The following is a 22,311-nucleotide window of genomic DNA, read 5'->3' as shown; positions in this document are numbered from 1 at the left end:
CACTGTATTCACAAGTTGTCTCTAATCTGCATTGCAAATTCTGCACAGAACATAGGTATCAGTGTGCAGATATGAGATCAAGTTCTCTGAAGCTTGAAAAAGGGACAAAACAGAGATGATGAAATAAGGCAACTAAAGTGGTTTTGATAAATTGATTAGCAATGAAATAATTCTGCTGCCGCAACGCCTGGCAGTGTAATGGGCAACTGCCCATCTCTGCAGGAGCGGTTGTTTCAAGGCATGTGCAGACTCTGCCAAGCATCACTCAGAGCTCCGTTCCACCCTCGGCTACAAGAGTAGGAAACGGGGTAACCCCTTTGCTCCCACACAATAACAAAGCATTCTAACAACAAAGCTCAGGTTCCGGAACCAGCCTGTAGCATGGGGAGTATTTACTGCCCATAGAGCTCTAATGACTTTTGAAGTCACTCACTGGAGGGGGAAAAAAAAAAAAAAAAAAAAAAAAAAGAAAAAAAAAATCTAATTACCTTCTGTGTACCTCTCCCCTCTGTTTCTCCACATTTCAGCTTCACTACAACACTAACAATTCTTCTCTCAGGGTTCTTTTGCAGCTGGAAACTTTGCTGATGCTGAGCTGTGCCTGGCTTAATGCATCCAAGGGTATTTTAATTCCTACAGCATCTACAGCCCCATAATTAACACCTCCACACATTTAGATTGCAGCTCAGCCAAAGTGACAGAAGGTCACAATTGAGCCTGCCTACACAGGAGCGTTACTGGAGAACGCAGGCAAATCACGACACTGCAACAAACACTTTTCTTGTCAGACTTTAACCGTGCACAGTGTCGCAAAGCATTTTCGGGGAAAAAAAAATATCTGGTAATAGCTCTCTTACCATTCATTTGACTGTAACGTAGGGGAATCATTCTGGGCTATGTGATATAAGGCACTCATTGCATTCATGTTGAAAAGTGGAGGCTTCCTTTCAGCTAGAAAGAGAAGAGAAAGGTGTGATAAGGCAGTCTGGAAAGAAAAGGAGAAAGATATAGAAGTATGAGCAGGGTATCACTGCTAATTCAATAGCTCATTACTGTTGTCATCACATTTAAGCTAATTATTTTAACATTCTAGGTTACACCAGGACAACCACTCAAGGAAAGCTGCTATTCACTTGAAGAGGGGGTGACGAAATCCAAAAAGAACAGGATGCAAATTATAAGGAGAAGTTTCCAGTAAATTTTACCTTAACTGCACCATTTCACACCTGACCTGCTGTAGTAAAATCAGAAGATGCTGACTAAAACAGAGCTTAGACACACGGCATGTCAGGGCTTGGAAATTTATGTATCAATCCCCGCGGATCTTGAACGTGCTGCTGTAGCATCTGTATTAAGGGAAAAGAGCAGCTGCCTGTTTCCTTTGTCATCGGTCACCTGCAAGCGGGCCAGTTGGCCAAATTCACTTGCCAGATGTGTCATTAGCTCCCCTTAACTAAAATTCTTCCTTGTCCTTGCACAGAGAGGGCACCTACCTATCAGCCCTGAGCTCTCAGGAGTGCAGCAGATATCACATAGAGATTGAGAAAGGCTGGTTTGCACCATCCGAGGCCAGTCACGGCAACCAGGCAACGACACCAGGATTTTCAAGTTCATGTCAGGTCAGAGCAATCACTTGTCCTTGGTATGCAGCATGCATGCAAACCGCCGCATTTTCTTTTCTTTAAACACCATTTACTTTCAGCTCCACAAGAAATTAAGGCATCAGCATTCAAAGAAAGCCAAGTGGTGCTCAACACAAGATTTCCTCCCACTGACTCCATGTTCAGATACAGAATCATGCAAGGGTACAGCTCAAAGTTTAAAAAAAACCAACCAAACAAAAAAACCCCAACTTTAATACTTCTCCAAAGGGTAATATTAAAAAAAGCAAACCCATCAACTATGTAAAATGGCTTTGAGGTTCTTGACTGAAAAGCTCCGTAGAAATTCCAGTATCAAGACCCAGTGCCTACATCGGGTATCACAATATCTGCGCTACCACTGTGATTTACCTTGAGAGGCCATAACTAATCTAAACTCCACATGAAAAGAAAAAAAAAATAAATCAGTGGCCATGCAGAAGAACTTCTAGAAGTCTAGAACTTCTGATTTTTGCATTCTTTGTATCAAAATACAGACTGCGTCAGCCAGGCATTAGCTCTGGCACATGAAATACAACATTGGAAGTTACAAGTCATTTACCCCATTACCATCTCTAAAATGGGGTCACCATTTATTCCCATTCTGTATGTCCCCTTTTTTGTTATCTCACATATATTTCTGCTGATTAAACATTTATAAATAACATTTTCAGTGAACTTCCCCTCACAATAAGTTCTCTGTGTACTGCTGTTAAGTATAATCCATATCAAGAATATCTATGAAAATTATTTACTCAGCACATACAATGTCAATATTCAAACTTAAAGTGCACACATCTGCTCTGAGTACCTGCTACCACATCTACATCTGCTTCAGGTTGTGTGGCTGTGTATCATCTGCCCTTTGCAGTGCAAACCCTTTTCTTCTCATGTAAAGGACCCATCCATGTTGATTCGTGTCACAAACTTTCAGCTGAGATTGAAGGTTTTTGTTTCAGAAAGTGGGGAAGTGGGAAGAATTGAAAATTAAATGTAGGTCCCTGTTGACACACCAGTTCCCTTGACATAATAGCTGGAACAACTTTCTCAAAACCCAGCTTGAAAAATAGACTACAAAGTATAGTTTCTTCTCATACAAGACTATAATTCCATAGTTACCAGGGGAATAACTGAGCGTCCCGGACTAACATTAAAGCAACATTAGTGGCTTGCTCTTGATTTGCCAGTGAGTAAAAGATTTAACTCAACTGTCAGTGCCTTCCAAGTCAAGCTTTTTAAAGAAAAACAAAACAAACAAACAAAAAACCCCCAAACCAAAACAACAAACCACAAAATACAACTTATGAGGGATAAAAATCTTCTATTTTTTCACTACTTCCTAGTAAATATTGCAGACAGTTAATTATTAATCTCAGCTGCCAAGTATTTACTCACCTAACTCAATACACGTGATTCCAAGAGACCAGACATCCACCTTTCCATCATACTGTCCCTCATCCATAGCGAGGATCACCTCTGGTGCCATCCTACCAACCACAGTGCAGAACATGCAGGTTAGGAGATACAAACTGTGACTCCCAGCACAAAGCTGAAAATGAGACGGCTTCATTATCTTCAGCAGCGCGGCGAACCAGAACCAAAAGAGCCAAGTCAAGCCATGCTGAAATGAAACACTGCTTGCCTGCACTAGTAACTCTTCTGAGGGGCAGTTTAGGAAAGGAAAGGAAATAAGAGGCCAACCTGATCATCTTGCTCTTAGCGCAACGTGCTGGCATGTGGGAGACTCCCACCAATCTCACAGGCATTGCACCTGCAGGCACGATGTCCTAAAGCCACCGCTTGCACTCTCGCCAGAGATGGTGGCTTTTCCACTGGCACACTGGGAGAATTTTCCAGCAGGTATATGCAGCCTGTGAGTGTGGCTACGAAAGGAACAGGGAAATCCGGAACGGTGCAAAAATATGGTGGTCTGGGATAAAGGGATGAGTGGGAGGAAAAAGCAGCAGAGGGCCCAGCCTGCTAAAATTCAGCCTCTTAACTTTTGTTCTTCAAAGATGAAGCAGGCTGCCTGCCAAATGGACTTGATCAGAGGTTGGGCGATAGGTAACCTCCCATCAGCACCTGAGGCATCTGCCACAGAGTAAGTGGAGCATAAAGCTACGCTGCTCCACTCTGCTAGGAATACCAAGCAACTCGAGTGACCCTTAAGCAAGTTTCTTCAAACCAGAATTGAAGTAGCTGTGTGATTTCCAGTCTGCATGGCCAGATTAACAGGATTCCCTTTCTCCATGTGGTTGTGTTAGGGTCATTACCTATGGCAAGTGCTAGTTATTTCTAAGCAAATGGCATTGTAACAGTCAAAACATTAACTGGTGCCATTTCAAAGCGCTGCAAAGCCTACCTCCGTTCATGGACACTGAGAAAAAACATTTCCTGAAGAGCTGGACACAGGGATTTTAAGAAAACTCCTTGGTTAATAAAGTTTTTATGACAGACATTATTTTCAGATTGTGAAATGCTGGAAATGGAAGAGAGCAGTCTTATAAAAGGCTGAAGTACTGCAGGCTTTACTCACCAGTAAGGCGTTCCCACGAAAGAATTGGCAGGGGAGATTATAGATGCAGACCCAAAATCAGCTAGTTTCACTTGACCTGGTTCTGTTAGAAGAATATTTCCAGCTTTAATATCCCTTTAAAAGAAAAAAACAAAATAACACTTCTGATTACAGTAGAATAACTTCCAAAAGTTTACAAATAAACAGAAATTGACTAACTTTTTCTCAATTAAACATCCATAAAAACCTGAAAATATTGAGAAGCCTGGTATTACAGAAAGCTAGAGAAAATCAGATACATGTGTTTTTTGGGGGAATAGAAACCTGGCTGTACCCAAAAAGGGCAAGGGGTGAGGGAAGAAGAGATGAGCCACGTTTGCAAGGTTGAGGCCTCAAACTGAGATCCAGAGAGAGGTATCCTAATACCCAGCTGTGAGACCTTAAACGATACCAGACACACTATGTTCATCTTTCAAATGCCATAGGCTCCCATATCTGACCATTCCTACCACTCTCAGATCATTCACACATTTAAGAGATGAACGATAATGCCACTAATGAAATACAAAAGGCACAAGATATATTCAACACCTTTGGCACCATAAGTTTCTAAATTCCAACAGTAAGTGGAATAATCTCAAATTAACTGCCCATGAAACACTGAGAAAGGTTAACCCAATTTGCATTTCTTCCAAGACACTTGGCAATGACCCTATTCAAAGTTTGAGAAAGACTTGTCAGTTATATCTGAAATACTTTTTTCCTCCACCCATCTGACATAAAAGGAAGATGACTGCTTTGAGAAATTCAAGTCTACTCTCATTGCCAGCTGAAATTCACAATACAGTGAAAGTTCCTAAAAACCCTGATACAGCACTTCAAAAACAAAGGGAAAATTGCTTACTAGGTATTGCCACAAGTGCATTTACATGGGCAAAGCTATTTGCTTTTACAAAAGCAGACCCTCAACATAAATGGATTATGTGTAAAGGATCCCTGTCAGCCAGGCTGTATATGCCATACGGTCTGGAATGTCTCTTTGCCATCTCTTCAAAAATATAATGTACCTTTATACAAAAAATGCATCAAGAAAAATATCAGCTTTTCTTATCTGGTGTTCAACTATATGTCCTTAAACACCAAAGCAGCAGGAGGAGACCTCCAACACAAACAAGTAACTGGGTGTTGCCAAACACACTACTACTCTGACCCTGTGAAAACCGAGCTAATTAGGTAAATGGGAAGGGAAACAAAGCCATCTTGTATTTGCTGCACAGAAAGAGCACACGCTGAATTATCATCCAACAGTTGAAGCACAATAACTTGTGCGAACACAAATCCAGTGTCACTGTAGACCCAGAGAACAGCTGTGCTCAAAGACCCTTTAAATTCAGCACGGTACAAACACCGGTGAGATGCTTTTGTCTCCAAAGGGCAGAACACAGGACAGGCAAACTGGGACAGAGAGCCACAGAAATCGGAATTTACTTACAGTATTTCAGCAGCGGAGCCAGAGTAAGAACCTCCATTCCCTCATTCCCAGGGCAGTATTGCTTTAAAACTAGTATTCTGGATTTTTTTTGCACACATGCTACTCAAATACATCCTGACATGTCTTCAGGTTTTGGGTCTACGCATCTGTCACTTCTGTCAGATGACAAGCACTAAAGATGTCTTGTCTGTGCAAGAATGGACACCTCAAACATAAAAAAGAGAGACAGCCTGGGCTGTCCCCGTTGCTGTCACCTCCACTGCGACCTTTGCTATCCAGCAACCAGAGGACTCAGCAGGTGCTTTAGGTATCAGCAAACAGATTTGCTAACTTAGGTTTGCCTTGTGCCTGCAATTAAACAGAAAATAATCTCATCCTTCGCCGTCCCATAGGCATTAGAACTAACTGGTGGCAGAGGCGCTTAGGGAGCTCAGATCAGATGCTTGCTTTGTTCTGTGTCTCCACAAGGTGTCCCTCCCTTCCAGGCCATGTCCCTTTGCCGTCCTTGCTGTGGGGCAGGGATGCCCCAGCTGTCCCCACCACCAGCTTTGGTCCTTTTCAGCCTTTGCTTGACTTTTCTCAGCGCTACGACTTGTCACATCACAGGCGAAGGGTTTGCGGCTCCCGTCACTGTGCACATCAGCACAGACTCCTCAGCGCTAGGAAATGGCACTTCTTCACCTCTCCTTTTAAAGACGCAACATCTCCCAGAAAATGAGACATCTCTTGATGTCGTCCTTTTCTGAGACAGTTTGCCTTCCTGCCTCAGAAGTTAAAAGGCAGAACACCCCTTGGAAGAAAACCAGTAGATAGGAAAGAGCTGCGTGGTACTTCCAGCATGCTGCAAAGTAACCTTTTCCAGTTCTGAAGAGAAATAACTAGCTTTGCTCTTGATATGCAATAAGCACGCTCGTGGAAAGTTCACACATAGTAGCTAGTATTCAGTATGTGAAATTCCTGAATTTATGACACATCAATTGCACCATCTTAGAAAGTCTTAACGCGCATGGACAAAAATGAATTCTCAGTAGTGTCCATATGAGGAGTAATTTACTATAAATAAGAATTCAATGCACTTTGAAAGCACACAAAATATTTTAGAACAGGTATTTTTATGCTTGAATAAGGGCAAACATGCAAAAGGCTGATCAAAAATCATCTTAGTTTAATTTCCCAAATTGGCATTCATGTTTAAATTAATATTTCACCTAAATATCATTTAATAACCATGTGTAGATACACCCCAAGTAGTTATTCCAACAAGTGAAAAATAATTCTTCTCTCTGCAAAAATCCCTCATTGACTCAGTCTCAGATATACCAATTTTCTGTCTTAAGTTTGCTAGCAGACCACAAAGATGCTTTTAGCCCCATAAATGAGTCTCAAGTTGCCTCATTCTGATGACTGCCCACTGACATTACACTAATCTATTAATAGTTCTCACCCGTTTCACAAATGCCTGATATTATCAGTAGTACCCAAAATTAGACTAAAAAAGAGAGAACATGCAACACTCTTGACAAGCCAGTCAAAAAAATCCAAACTCCTAAAAAATACTACATTATGAAAGACAGATCTAGGAGCTGAAATCCACGAGCAGTCTGTTATAAAATCTTCCTCTGTGTGCTCTGATTTATCCTAAGATAGTTTCACCCTTGACTTGTGCTTTCATCAACTGATTTCTGAAAGGATAAAGTGCTATTTACTCATATGTAAAAAATTCTCATGATGTCTAATCTTAAAAGTAGTCTAGCTCTACCACTCGACTTTATTTGGCAAATTTAGGGTGATATTTTCCTGCCAATGTTTACTGCCAACATTCAGGTGTGTTCTTTGTTACCAGGTTCTGCAGAGAAACATCGCTAGCACGGAAGTGAATTTGGCACAGGACGTAGCCACGTTAAATTATTTCAACTAAAGAAATACACTCCTTAATGGCAAACAACTTTTATCTATACATCTACGCTGGGATTAAGAGGACTGACATGTCCATTAAAGAAAACTTTGGTAGAATAACCTTTTTCTTCGCTGTGTTCAAGCAACTTCGGCATTTTCAGACTCCAGAGGGTGGAAGATGGAAGCCCATCTAGCAGCACCAGGCTCTGGCCTTACCTATGAATCTTGGAGTGAGAGTGCAGGTAGGCCAGCCCCTGCAAGGCACCGTGGGTGATGGCAGCAATCTCCACTTCCTGAAGTGGCTTCTTATGAACTACGGAAAAAAAATGAAGAAAAAAAACATTAGAATGTAAGTGCGATCTTTTCCTGAGAAAGTGTTTTTAAAGAGAAGGAACCTTGCCGATTTTGCCAGCTATGAGGTGAACCTCATCTTCACCATGCTGGTTTCCCAGGGCCTGATGGCCACGAGCAGCTCTGAGTCCCTGCACAGCCTGTGCGTGTATTTTACCACATTTTTCTTTACGTTCCTGCCAGGGCCAACAGTTACTACTAACAATAGGAGATACATCTGAGCGTAGCTTACCAAATATATTTGAAATAAATTTCCTTAGCAAGAAGAACTTCCCTCTTTTTTTCCCCAACAGACAAAAACCAGCAAAATAAGGAATACCAGCTACAAAGAAACACACCAAAGCGTCTTCCATGTATCCCTAAATATGACCAGCACATGCTGTTGGCTGACTGTATCTTGGATACAAAAGATACGGCCCATACAGAGCACTACTTTTTGTGAAATTCGGCTTCGATTCCCTATTCCTCTGCAAGTGCTGGTGTTCTAGTTTTGAGGTCATATCAGTCTCTTGTTCTATCAAACCAACTTGTACTTATTCCCACAAACTGCAAGACAAAGATGATCTCTGCAGGTTTTTGTTATGGATATTCACAAAACAGGCAGTCTGCTTCAGTCACCAAGAAGGCTCAAATTACAGGAATATAGCTATATACACTTATACCTTTGTTTTACGACATATAAGCGTGCATAGAAGCGCTACTATCTGTAGCACTGGCCTCCTGGGAAAATCTCAGCTTACCCTGGGTACCACAACCACAGGCATTCCAGCTCCAGAATGGAGCAGCACACACAGGCAGCCTCTGCCATCTGCAAAATACCAGCCTGTGAGAAAACAGCCTCCCACTGCACTCAGAAGGGGCACTAGCAAAAAGAAAATCAAAGACTACATAAAACTTACCCTCTAGCAAATCAGAAGCTGATCCTAAACAGTACTCCATAACCAACTGCAAGAAAAAAGCATGCTTTTAAACAGGGTAAACACTCGCCCACAAACAGCTACTACGTGAATGGCTGAGAAACAGCAGAAGCAAATAAAACCTTAAGTTGCAAGAAATGCAAAGAGCGATGAGCAAAATAAAATGCTCCAGACATTCCAGCAATGTCAAGACATCTTTCGTTGTTGTAAAAAAGCTTTAAGCACTGAGAAATTTGTGGGGAGATATTGTAGAAGGTGTTCCATAATAGTTGTTTAATCCGCATGAAGGCAGAGGCCTGACGCAGAGCAGCAGGGGTTTGTTCCAATATCCTAAATATCTGTTCCCTTTAAATTACCTGGAACTTCTTCAGATGAAAGGGACTGCAGGCAGCATGGGATGAATACTGTTCCACATAAAACACTGCATGTACTGAATATTTGACTGCTGTACCGTACATTTTCTGCTCATGAAGAACTCTAAATGCCACACCACTCACTCACCCAGGCCGTATGCTCTTTCAGATAACAGCCCTTATACTCGATGGTGTTGGGGTGCTTCAGCTGTTGTAGAAACTTAACTTCTTTGATGATATCCTGCCATTTCTAATAAAAAAAAAGCAAAAAAAGTATAAATACATTTCTCTGCTTAATCCCCTACATACTCTCATACACCACACACGGTAGTACTGACTAAAGCAACCATAAAACTATTTTACAATGTGAAGACAGTAAGAATCATAGGTGCAAAAGCACAACTGTACAGTCATCTGGATCCCTGTTGCACTCATACCCCTCCAAGACATATTCAAACAGCTCGAGGATTGCAAAAATTTTTTTCTCATTTTAACTGCAACAAATTTTACTTAAAGAATTGCTACTCTTTTCAATATTGAACTGTCCAGTGGCCTCAAGCTTAGTAACAAACCCACCTGTCCCAAGAGACACCACTACCCATAATATGTTCTAGAGATAGTAGCAGTTTGCTGTTTACTTCCTTGTGAAGCACAAAGCCACAGACATTTAGAAGACCTCAGCATATGTGGGAGAGCAACAGGTAAGCAAGGAAAAATGAGTTTAAAACATCTCTGTTTGCTCTTAACAAACACATTCTCCCCTGCATATCAACACCCCAATACAAACAGAGTCAAGCCAAGTTCAATGCACCGCAGCACAAAAATAAGAGAAGCAACTAACAAGTAACAACTGAAGTGAGACTGATATTCTAAATACAAGGTCTATGCAATTTTAGATAATAGATCCTGAAAAGTGTTTCAAGTCAGCTATACATTTCAGGCGACACCTCCAAGAGTTGTGGTTATGGCTCCAGTGTGCTCTTATCCACTTATTAATGAAATTATTACTGAAATAACCACCATACCAGCATTCTGAATTCCCATTCACTTCCTTAAACTGAACTATTTGTCAAAATTTGCATAAACTCATTTTCCCTCCACAAAGCTCCATGCTTCCTATGGAAGCAAGTAACAGCTATCGCAATAAAAAGCTGGTCTGCCGGGGTCAAATGAAATATGCAGCTAATTTCACTGTTCAGATTTACATTATAGCTGCAACAGCTTCTGCATGCAGAATTGGCTTTATTCATCTTACCTCATTCGTTTGCTTTCCACTATAGGACATTTTCTTGACTGCCACCACCTCATTAGTGTGGGAATTTGTAGCCTGGAGTAGGGAAAAAGAAACAGATTGAAAAACGTTCTTTTTTTTTTTTTCTCCCCATGGAGTGAGCTGTGCCTTTGGCAAACGTGGGGTTTTTTCCTCTGGTATCGCATCCTTGCGAGCTCCTACACGTTAGAGACATGTTCCTCATTATGAGATTTACCAGACAAATATTATGACCCTCTTCCCTGACTGTATCTGTCTCTGTCCACTGTCCGTCCCTCAGCCCTTACTGTGCTTGCTACCTCTGATACACAAGCCAAGGCCTGACATTGCCCCCGGGAACATGCAAAATACAGTTTTATTTGAATTGCAGTAAAAAACAGTTTTAGATGAACTTTCGGGAAAATGTTTTCTAAAGAAATAAATGAAGAGGTATATCAAAATTTCTTTAATTTCATCAAAAAAACCTCATAAAACACTGATATTCTCAAACAGCCATTTCAATTTTCAGTTTCAAGACGATGCTTCATTCTGGAATTTCTCTCTATTCAAAAAGCAATCTTCCTTTCACCGTGCCAGTTCTCAGTTGTACAACGAATATTACTCAGTCAGCAAACTTCTACTTTTCTGCAGCCTGTATGATACAAGGGATGGAGACTGAAGGCTGAAAACTCAGTTTCAGAAAAAGTTCTACTTGCCTGGATTTGCACTGCCCTCATTTCTGCACACTAAGGACAAAAAACTTGAAGGTTTTAAGTCATAAAGAGAGTTGTTGAAATCCCAGTACCTCCAACCGTTTACCATTTTCATGACAATTTACTGACAGTTAAAAGCTTAGAATACAATAGAAGCTAAATGAGGTAAATCCTCCTTTCAACTGCTTGAGTGGATGAGTACTGAACTTTCAAGTAACATATTAATGAAAGACATTTCACGATGCATATAGTGACTTCAAAGGAAAATGTTGTCAGGTGAACCCCAAGAGCGCAGGAATTACAAAAGGGAGGTGACACACTCAGACCGCTCAGCACACAGGCTTCTCCTCAAACGAGCTACAGAAAGCTGAAAACAAGTAACTTTTGGGTAAGGCAAACCTCTTCCTAACCACTCATCAGTCTGATTCAGCACAGAAAATATCAAGAGTATGTTACTCAAATAGATGAGTTAATGCTGGTGTTCTAAGCAAATCTCCAAGTGTTTGTCTGCTCAGTTAATGCCAAGTATCTTCATGTGAATGTGGTTCTCTCTCATTTCAGCTGCGATTTTTTGCAGAATGGCACGCTGCCGTGCTCTCGGTCATGGGCGAAGTTCTTAAAGGGCTGTACGAGCACACTTGACAGAAACATCCACTTGCTGAAGTGGCTTCAGCCATACTTGTAGATCTGTAGTGAAAAAGCTTGGCAGAAAACAAGCACATTTAGCTTGCAAAACCTCATTTCCACTGCCTTCATCTGCTTTATTTTTTTTCCATATTTCCAATCTGGAGAGAAGTAGGTTGCTTTTGATGAAAACTATGCTGAAGTCAACTGCAAAATCAATTGATTTCAAGTCAAGTTAGCATCAACTTTAAAACCTTATGAGAAGTGATGTGTTTTTCTTTTTTGATACCAAGCACATCAGGATCCATGGAAATCTTGCCATGATGATCTGGTATCTTATTCTTCGTCCTTGCCTTACTCCAAGATGTATAAGAATTGAGATATAAGACAGGCCACACAAGCTTTGAAAAAGGAGGCCAAACAAAACAAAGATGCACAGCATGCCCCTGCACAGCAGGGAAAAGCTCCAGCATGACCCATCCGAGGGGGACACAGCTGGAGGGGGGCACAGCTGGAGGGGTTCCTCAGGTGAGCAGATGGATCCCACGCTACTGGGCACTGAACACTGCAAACAGGCGAGTTCCTGCTTGTGACTGACTTGCTTGTGACAAGGCAAAGACTCCGAAGAACAATTTACTGGATGCCAAGTGCTTCATGCACCAGGAAGGAAAGCTGGAGTTTCAAACAGTGGCAAAGGAGCGTGGACGGATCACAGAAAAGTGGTGATGCATCTAATTACTACGTTCCTACCACAGTATTATTACAGGCATGACTGCAATCACCATCCAGCTTGGAGGATGTGGCTGCTCCCCGGAGACTGCAAGAAGCTGCAGGCTGGCTAAACTCTGCAATGCCTTTAAAGCACAGAGCAGTTAAATAAAGTGTCCAGGGAAAGGAGGAAGAGAAGCATTGGGGTATCGGGAGTCTTTTACTTAAGCACAGTGACATCTCAGCTGTAAGCCTGCCCGGTGGGTGAGACCTCTGACACTCCTCCCACTCTTCCCCTGAAGCGTGAGGAAATTCTGAACACCAGAGCCGAGTGATAAAGGTGGCACCTTCACTATTTCATCTTTACCCTAAAGCACACAATGCATCCTTTCCCTTTGGTTTTGAAAAACACTGGGTAGGACCTCGCTACTCCCACCCAAAAACCACTTGCTCCTTTTCTGGAGTGGATCAACACGTATCCTAAGTTTTACAGCCTCATCCTCTTACACATGTAGTACATTTAACATTATACTTTCACTGACCTGTCACTCCAACATGTCAAATGCCTGTCCCACTGTTGACAATCCCCATGGCAGAAACCTCATTATTTCATTACTACCATAATATACACTGAGGAATTATGTCATTATCCCTTAAAACACACACGCACTGCTTATCTGACACAAAATATCAGGCTCCTCTCCTGTCCTAACAATTCCACGAACACCTCCATCACTTTACACAACTTTAAACAGTGAATTGAAGTGCTTGCAAATAATTTTAGCTACTGCCAGCATGCAGAGTTACAGGTGTAAGGGTACTTAACTAAATACTTTAATGTCCAATGTTCAGAAATCTCAGTTCTAGTGAACTTGATCTTCTGGAGTGGCATGCCATGCTACCAAGCAGCTTTAATTTGTCTTTGATGGATTTTTTCATACTGAATTCTATTTTAGTTTCAATGATAGCAACTGGATTATAATTATTTCCAAATCCAGTATTTTGGATTTGGCTTTGTTTGATACTAAATGTAAAAGCACTATTATTCTCACTTTCCAGATTAAATTATCCTGACTATATTAATTAATGCAATACATCCTTCCAGCTTCAATTCTTATTCCTCTCAAGACTTTCTCTTTGCTTTTGCCATGTAAGAATTTGCTACTGAAGCTAGTATGTTACGAGATGAACATAGAATCATAGAATAGTTTGGGTTGGAAGGGACCTTTAAAGGTCATCTAGTCCAACCCCCACATGGCGACAAGCATGATGGCAAAACAAACCGATATTTTAAAGATATCTCTTAACTCCTAAATTATCAGAGCAGCAGAGAAATCACTCAAAAGCCTGAATATAATTTGATGCAACTTCCACAGCATTTTTACCCAAGCAGCCACAATACCAGTTCATTAACAAAGTAGCTTTTAACTCCAAATGCATTTTGAATCATTAAGTCACTAGATCTATTAATTTGCAATGATTTACAAGCATATGAGCACCAAGCAGAGTATCTTGAAATTCCTGTTCAGCAAATTAATTTCCAACTGCTTAAATTCAACTTTTGGCATCGTCTGGCATCTTTTGGCAGAAGATACCATGTACTTAACCTGAACGGGTGGGTGCACTATTAAGACTATAGACAATTGCACCTATAAATCAAGATCTAACAGTAAAGAGCTCAGGAGTGCTCTGGAAACACTTATTTTTGAGATGTGTTATGAGAAAGCTAATATACACAAAGCACTGAGGGCTCAAAGAACATTCGCTTTTACGAACAGTGAAAATCTCCAAAATGTAATGTAAAATGGTTCCGTTTTCCAAAAAGGAGGTAAAGAACTCTACTTACGAAGTAAACTGCTCCGAAGCTTCCATGTCCAATTTCATGTAAACCCACAAATATTTCTTCAGGATCATCTTTGTAGAACAGGTCAGCTATTTCCGGGTCCTTTGGCACCCCTTTGCGCATGTTGAACAGTATTATGAACCAGTTCGCGCTTTCAATTTCCAATCAATTTCTTCCTTCATCGACAAAGTAGTTTGCAGACAGCGTTCAGCACCTGGTAGAAAAGATTCATCTTTAATCTGTTTCCCTTACACACATTTCTGTTCTTGCTTCTCTGACAACAAAATAAGAGGAAACACTCTCAGGAGCAATAGACTGTACTATCGTTTCCTTCAGCTAATTCTTTTTAATTATTAGTCCAATTTAGATATAGAGATTAAAATGCATTCAGAGTACAACAGCTCTTTATCTCATACAGGAAGCAAGTGCTGCAGTTACACTAAAGTCCACTTGAAGACAGGAGTTCTGTTGCTATGCAAAACATCCTGTGATACGAGTTCGTTATTCTTCATGCTGGTCTCCTAATGTGTCACTTTTGAGACTATGACCATTGTTCCTCCTACTTTTCTCTGCTGTTCGTTTGCTTTGTTTCTCTACTCCCACTTGCCAGCTGGTGCTGGTAGCAAAGTTAGCTTTTATTCCACAAAAACACTTCACTGTCATATGATTTTTATTTATTTATTGAGTCAATGCTGCAAGACAGCTAGTGCTACTGGATTGTGATGGCTCCCAGGTCACAGTATTGCTTTGGGAAGATTCTAAGACTCCACTGTGTAAGGCAGATCTTCACCTCCTTACATCTTTCTTTAGCATAAGCATAGAACTAGTCAGCACAGAACTTAGCTGAATTTAAATGAAGACTTCCAGTATTCATCTCCAGAACTGTATTTATTTAAAAAAAAAAAAAAAAAAAAAGGCGAGAGAAACATTTGAAAGTTTCACATTTCCTATCACAACATCCTGAAAAACCTGCATTGGTTCATCAGCCATTGGTGTGCAAAGCAATAACAGATGCCTCAACCCCACCGCTTTTGACTTCTGAAACCCTGCAGATGATCTGCAGGTGACTCAACTGGAGCAGTTTTTAACAACAGTCTGGAGCAAGGCTCAAAACTACTTCCAGATACATAGTGCAGCACCTCATTTATTGAGACCACATCTTCTCTATGCATGAAAGAAAAAGATTTCTGAAAACATACACTAAAATGTCCAGCCTACCTCATGACATAAACCAGTGTAACATTTAAAGAGAGACCAGCTGAAATTTCACAATCAGGTAAAAAAAAAAAACCCCACACATAAAAGGCTTCAGAAGGTTTCAGACTGCAAGAGCAATCCAGATGGAATGATGAAAGCAGAGCACAACTTTGGTCTGGTGCTGAGACAGAGTCCTTGGCTCAGGATGGTAAGTCATGGAGCAAAATGCACAAACTGTGGTTCATTAGAGGTGCACAAAATGTACCTGGGTAGTTGTGGCACAAAGCATGCTCTGTGGCTCAGATTCCTTTCAGCAGCATTGTCCTGTGCTCTCGTCCTCCCAGACTCTATGTGCTCTCTTATTCTGCAAAGGAAAAGAAATAAGAGTATTTAGAAAAAGTATTTTAAGTTTTATATCTTATTCTAAGACAAAAATACTATATCTAGAAAAGACCACTGACTTATCAAGGCATCATTTGAAAACACATTTAAAAGGCAAACTGGCTGTAAGTGCTAATGGTGTCTCTTTAGATGAAGATATTCCCCTTCCTGTGTCCTACAGCCCTTGGGCTTGTTATCACAGAATCACAGAATGTCAGGGATTGGAAGGGACTCAAAAGATCATCCAGTCCAATCCCCCCGCTGGAGCAGGAACACCCAGATGAGGTTACACAGGAAGGTGTCCAGGCGGGTTGGAATGTCTGCAGAGAAGGAGACTCCACAACCTCCCTGGGCAGCCTGGTCCAGGCTCCGTCACCCTCACGGGGAAGACGTTTCTTCTCATATTTAAGTGGAACCTCCTGTGTTCCAGTTTGCACCCATTGCCCCTTGTCCTATCACTGGTTGTCACCTAGAGGAGCCTGGCTCCATCCTCCTGACACTCACCCTTTCCATATTGATAACCATGAATGAGGTCACCTCTTAGTCTCCTCTTCTCCAAGCTCAAGAGACCCTAAAGAGACCCTATCATTATAAGATAGGAAACCAGGAAACCAGGTTAAATGCCAAATTCTTTGACTTTTATAAAGATTCTTAAGCTTGCCAGAATAGGAAAAACATGGAAGTTTGCACTCAGACTACCTTTTTCAGATTGCCTATGAAAAGGACAAAGCTCCCAAAGCCAAATCTATTATTTAGCTCCGTCTGTTGTACCTGATGCCACACAAGACTTCAAAGAAAGTCCTAGGTATGAATAAGTCAAACACTCTTGGATTCCACAGGGAAGAGAACGAGTAACAGAAGGGTGAAAAATGAGGGCAAGCAGTCAGCCCCATCAGCTGAAATCAGATGTAGATTGCTCAGAGCCAGGGATGCAGCTGCCAGCATCAACACCCCAAACAGCCAGAGCCATCCCCGACGGGGGGGGTCACACACCCCAAACAGCCAGAGCCGTCCCCGACGGGGGGGGTCACACACCCCAAACAGCCAGAGCCGTCCCTGCCGGAGGGGGGTCACACCCCACCCCGAGCTCGGCATTAGCCTGTCCTCATGGAAAAGGTTATCACAGAACCACATCCACAGTAGAAACGCTTCCAAGTAAAGCATACTACCATAGTTGTATTGCCAAAAATCTGATCTAATGAGAAAGAAGCTAACTCACCTTCTCATTTATTAGGAAAAAATATAAGCAGAAATCTTCCTGCTAGTAGCTAACACTACCAAAAAAATTATATTTTTGTCTACTGTTCTCAACACAAGGCAATACTATTGAGCCGTTAACAAGCTACTTGAAGAGCTCCAGAAAAAGGTTCTGCAATGTTTAGTTAAAAAAAAAAAAAAAAAAAAAAATCAAGTATAAACAAATGACAAAGCCAGATGAATGAAATGATTATTCATTCTCAGCTGATTGGCCTCACCCAGAGGTGCTATATTTACTACATGCCTGCAGACAGGGGCAAAGAATGCAGTATTTCAGGTCTGGCATTCTTCAGTCAAGTGAAAAAATCCATTTGGCTTTAGAACAATAAAAACAAACCAATGAAGAAAACAATTTATCCATCTCTAGTCAAATGAACTTTTCTGCCATAAAGAAAGTCTGTGCAACTCTAATATTCACGGATAAATTAGTATTTAAAATGGGAAACTAAATGCCAATACTTAAAAGTTAAGCCCTAAGTAATAATGTCATTCCCCAATTAGGACAGGCGTGTAGTGAGGCTGTACAATAAGTAAATCTTCCCGGGGGACTATTACTTTCCAGTAATGATTATCAGAAAATCTTAGGATGGAAAGTGTATCCAGAGTAATTTGAGTCCTGTTGATCTCAACATGATCACCGACTGCTCCACACAATCTCAATTTAAGCAAGTTATTGCAGTTACCAAACCAGTCCATTAACACATCAAGAAACAATTTCTACTAGCAGCCCGATTCCTGCTCCTCATCCTTCAAAAAGCACACCTAGAGCAGCATTTGAGACTCTGCATGTTCTGAAGACCTCAAATGAAAACAGCATTAATCACACCGGTGGTGACTTACAGAAATGACAAGTGACTCAAGATTTTCAGAGTCTGTGAGATCAGCATTTTGTTCAGAAAAGGCCACTTGGAGATCCTTCAAAACTGTCTACATAGAAATTAAAACTCGCAATCAACAGTTACCAGTGAAAATCCCTTCCTTGGAGGACAAACTGCTTGTGCCCCGTTACTGAAATTATGTAAAGTGCTAGAAAGATACAGTGAATTCTTGAGCGTAAATTCAGCATCAGAAATACTACTAAGAAAAATATTTGAAGGATTCTCTAAGAAAAAATTCTCTAATGAAAATTACAGAACATACTATGAAAACCAGAAAGAAAATTGGTGATTTTTAAAGGCCTACAACTATTCCACGTACAAGTGGGAAACAAGTGTTATGCTGGACATATCTATATGGCAATGTCTGTTTCCCAGTAATGTCACAAGCAGAAGAAAGCAAAACCAGTAGCTATTTTAGAATACAGTTCTTTATGGGGAATGCGCCAGGCAGCCTGTGACCTGCCAAGCACAGAAGTGCCCAAAGCGAGTGAAATGCTGAAGAAATGCACTAAAAACTACAAGTGCAGGATGATTCTGAGCTCAAACCAATCAAGCAATTTGCTGAAGAGCAGTTTGCTGTGCTACTCTCCGCCTCTCCCACCCTTCAAACTCCACGACTCAGGAACACAAACCCCGCAATGTGAACCCTTCTCCATGGAGTGAGTAGTTATTGCTGTAGTTCTGCCCATTGCCATAGTGTTTCAAGGATTCTCTGCTCCTCACTTACACTAAACAGCACAATAACCCGGTGCTTTTAGTGGCTGGGGTGAGATGACAGCAGGTCTCAGCATGTAGTTTCACCAGAAAATGGTCCTAGAGAGTATGGGAACAGGAGGAATGATAAACCAGTGACACATCCTGCAGCCTGCTCAGAGACCAGACCCTGGATAATGCTCTAACAAGTCTCACTGCTATAGCAAACAAGTGGGTTTTTTTCCTCCCAACAGTTTAAAGAAAAGCAAAGTTTCCTCAATCACAAGCAACCCTCACATTTTAAAAGCTTACATTACTGCTTTTGCTATATACGTTTGCACAAAAATTCTCTTGCTACCAACTCTGACCTCCAGGTGCTATATTAATTAAAACAGAAAAGACCTTGACCTGAATATAAAGGAAACAACGAAACATAACTGGAAGTGACTTTAAGAAAACCTAAACTACCCACATTTCCAAATATTCACTGAGCTAAAACTACATCCATGTACAAGAAGATAGTTATACTTGAGAACTCAAATTCTGTAGCTGCTCACAGGGTGTCTTCAGAGAGCGCGGTATTGGAAGAGTTAATATATTTACTTTTCTTTGTGGAGTTCTCTAAACAACCGGCAACCGGCCCAGCATCCCTGGCTCACAGCACATTCCATACCCGATGCACGGTTTCCACACCCTACAAGCATCAAAATTTCAACGCTCCAATAAAGTGCAAGCGTGCAGCTTGTAAAACAGAGTTTGAACTGTGTCTCACAATACTATAGGCCCCTTTCAACTGTGTACAGGAATATATAACATTACTTTTAGTTATTAACTACACCACGGTACTTCCCAAAAGACAGACAAAGTTTTCCACTCCAAGCAGAAAAACAAACTACAGGAAACAGGGTGGAACAGCAGCAGATTCCACTCATAGGAGGAGCAATGGGACATGGCTCATGCATTCATTTTTAGATTAATATTTGAGGGGGAATAATTTTACACCAGAATTCTTTTTCCAATAATGACACAGAGTCCCCTTTCTTCACTTCAGCCTCTACAAAATCTCAAAAAAATCTGGAAGATAAGATTAAAAAGGAAATGATCAGATAAATTCAGCTGATAAAAACCATCTTGAGCAAGAAACCTTCGGAGCTCCAAGCAGGCACATGCTCAAGTTCCACTGCAGTCCTGCTACATAAACTTATATTGTTTTGTTTGATTTTTGCTTGGTTGGTTTTGTTTTGGTTTTAAGATGTAGGAGCTTTTTTCCTTCCATTTAATGGCTACATATGTTTAGCTAGCAAGGCCATACACAAACACTTCAGTGCTTTTGCAGCAAATTCCCTCCCATGCAGACCACTATCCAGGACAAACAGTCCATCACTTTGCAGCAGCAGGTACTTTGACTTTTTGAGAAAGACTCCTGAATCTCCATAGTTGAAGTTTTTCACCGTCATTTCTTTGATTGTTAAGAATTACTTTTCCAGCTAACACTATATAACTGCAGGCAACGTGGTTTTTTTCCTAGTATATTAGCACTTAGTTTATTTTAATGCCTAAAACAGTCCGACACACATATCTGGTATATCAATTCAAGCTACCAACTAGTTTGCTGACAGTGTAACCCGAACATAAGCACAAAAGGTGCTCAGTCATAGTCGGCAGCCGGGACCCACATGCCAGTTCCTCAAACACCACTTTTTTTGCTCTGCTTTTCAAAGAAATAACTTCCCAGAACATTCAAGTCAATCACACACCCCACTTCTATTAACATTTCTGGAATATTTGGATGCAATCACAGCTCTTCACTACCTACAACTTCTAAAAAGAACTGCAAGAAATTTTCTTCGCCAAGGATTCTGCTCAGCGATCCACTCCAGACATCATCCTGACACACACGTCTCGATTCAGCATCCTCCAGCGCCCACCTGGGCGTCGGGGCATCGAGTTAACGAGATTACTCATGCTAACAAACCTCTCTGAATCAGAACTTTCCTAAGGTGATCACTGCACAGCACCCCTGGGATATGAAATTAAACCAATAACTTGCAGGTCTCATTGTAGAGACATGCTGTCAAAGCAACCTTTTTTCCTGCTTAAGAGCAGTAGTTTTAAGGAAATATTGTTTCATTTGCAACTCCTCTATGACTAGTATTTATATGTTGCGAATAAGACAAACTTATTTCCAAAACATTAAACCATAAACTGATGGGCTTAAGGTCAAGAAACAAGCAATTAGTTTTAGTTGTAGGGAACATTTTAACGAGTATGAAGCCAAGCAACATGCCTCCTTCCAGTGGACACAGCACCAGCCACGTTCACTGGAAATGCCCCTGGCAAAGACACACCAGCTACTGCAGGAAGTTTGGGGATATTATAAGACATGACGGAATGCAAATGCATCAAGAAATATTTATATGTTGTCTTTCTCCCTGCTTTCCAGGTTCTTATGGCTGATGTATGAAGTTTCAGTAATTGCAGAGTGATGATGAGGCACTGAAGTGAGGACCAAGTGGCACCTACGGCACCGATCTATCCTGACCTGAGGCCACATAGAACTATAATCCACCGAAAAAAAGTTTGATTTATATTCTTGTTTATGAACGTCTTCTGGAAAAGCATGATATACAAGGTAAAAATTACTTTTAGGAACAATAGAGGATTAGCATAACATTAGTTTGCTTTGTGCTGTGGAGATACTCTGGGATAAACCCCATACCTTTTCTTTTTTTAAACTCTTCGAGGGACCAGGAACATCTGTAACAACAAAGTGAATATCAGGCAGCCTTTCCCCACACAGCTCAAAATTCAGCACCTTAAAGACATATGGTGCAGATGTTTCAGTGTTTTGAAAATTTTGCAGCTGTCAAAAAAACCCCACATGGTATTTTAATGACATAATTGCAAGGAAACTGTGAATGAGTTAAACTCAGGTGATTAGCCCAACTGGGGGAGTCACCAAAAGTAGCAAACAGAGCTGGTATCTCCCAGGTCTTGTCTCAAGCGGCATTTTAAGAATTAACTGGAATAAAAGGTACGATAGAGTTTCTTAGTACCTAGACAATTGTCTCTCTCAGGCAAGATGCAAGTCCTTCACAGTCTGTTTTGCTAAATATGTATAACTGTAGTTACTTAAGATCATAAGGTAGAATATTTGGAAAACAAACAAACAAACAGAAACAAACAAAACACAAACCTTTAAAATTACAAAGAAAAATAAAGAAAAAAACCTCTATAACCAAATTAAAAGCTTGGGCTTTATTTAAAAGGTCAAACAGCATCCTTCTTCACCATAGGTGTGCAATGAAAAAGCAAAATGTCACAGCAAGAGACACAGGGTGATGCTGCCAAATAATTTTCCAGTTAAATTTAGAAAGATGTAATGAAAATATTTATGCCCTCATTTTAAGGGTCATTAACACTATTACATTTCTTCAACAAGAACCTGTATTTTATCATAAAATCTAGAGTGCATTATTTGGGTTTTGCAGGTTTATTTTACAAGTTTAAAGACTGAGTCATGAAATAAACCTTGTGTAGTTAAAAAAAAAAAAAAAAGGAAAGAAAAAGTCTTCTTGCTTTGAGCATTTCACAGTATTTCACC

General features: G+C 40.8%; 1 protein-coding gene across 3 annotated transcripts in view; it reads right to left on the bottom strand.

Annotated features, from left to right (window-relative positions):
- The window catches only part of TAOK3 (TAO kinase 3), an 85,806-nt gene that overhangs the window by 33,245 nt on the left and 30,250 nt on the right, over positions 1–22,311 (bottom strand). For all 3 annotated transcript variants that reach the window (XM_065646355.1, XM_065646358.1, XM_065646357.1), the window contains 9 exons: positions 15,764–15,862; positions 14,305–14,515; positions 10,420–10,491; positions 9,313–9,414; positions 8,794–8,839; positions 7,760–7,856; positions 4,177–4,290; positions 3,036–3,127; positions 858–951 (listed from right to left, as the gene is read on the bottom strand). In XM_065646355.1, coding sequence (XP_065502427.1) covers positions 858–951; positions 3,036–3,127; positions 4,177–4,290; positions 7,760–7,856; positions 8,794–8,839; positions 9,313–9,414; positions 10,420–10,491; positions 14,305–14,424 — 737 coding nt within the window. In that variant the 5' untranslated portion in view covers positions 14,425–14,515; positions 15,764–15,862. The remainder of the gene's footprint in view (positions 1–857; positions 952–3,035; positions 3,128–4,176; positions 4,291–7,759; positions 7,857–8,793; positions 8,840–9,312; positions 9,415–10,419; positions 10,492–14,304; positions 14,516–15,763; positions 15,863–22,311) is intronic.

The sequence above is a fragment of the Caloenas nicobarica genome, chromosome 16 (genome assembly GCF_036013445.1).
Source record: "Caloenas nicobarica isolate bCalNic1 chromosome 16, bCalNic1.hap1, whole genome shotgun sequence".
NCBI classification, from domain to species: Eukaryota; Metazoa; Chordata; class Aves; order Columbiformes; family Columbidae; genus Caloenas; species Caloenas nicobarica.
This window is presented reverse-complemented; position numbering and strand designations above follow the sequence as displayed.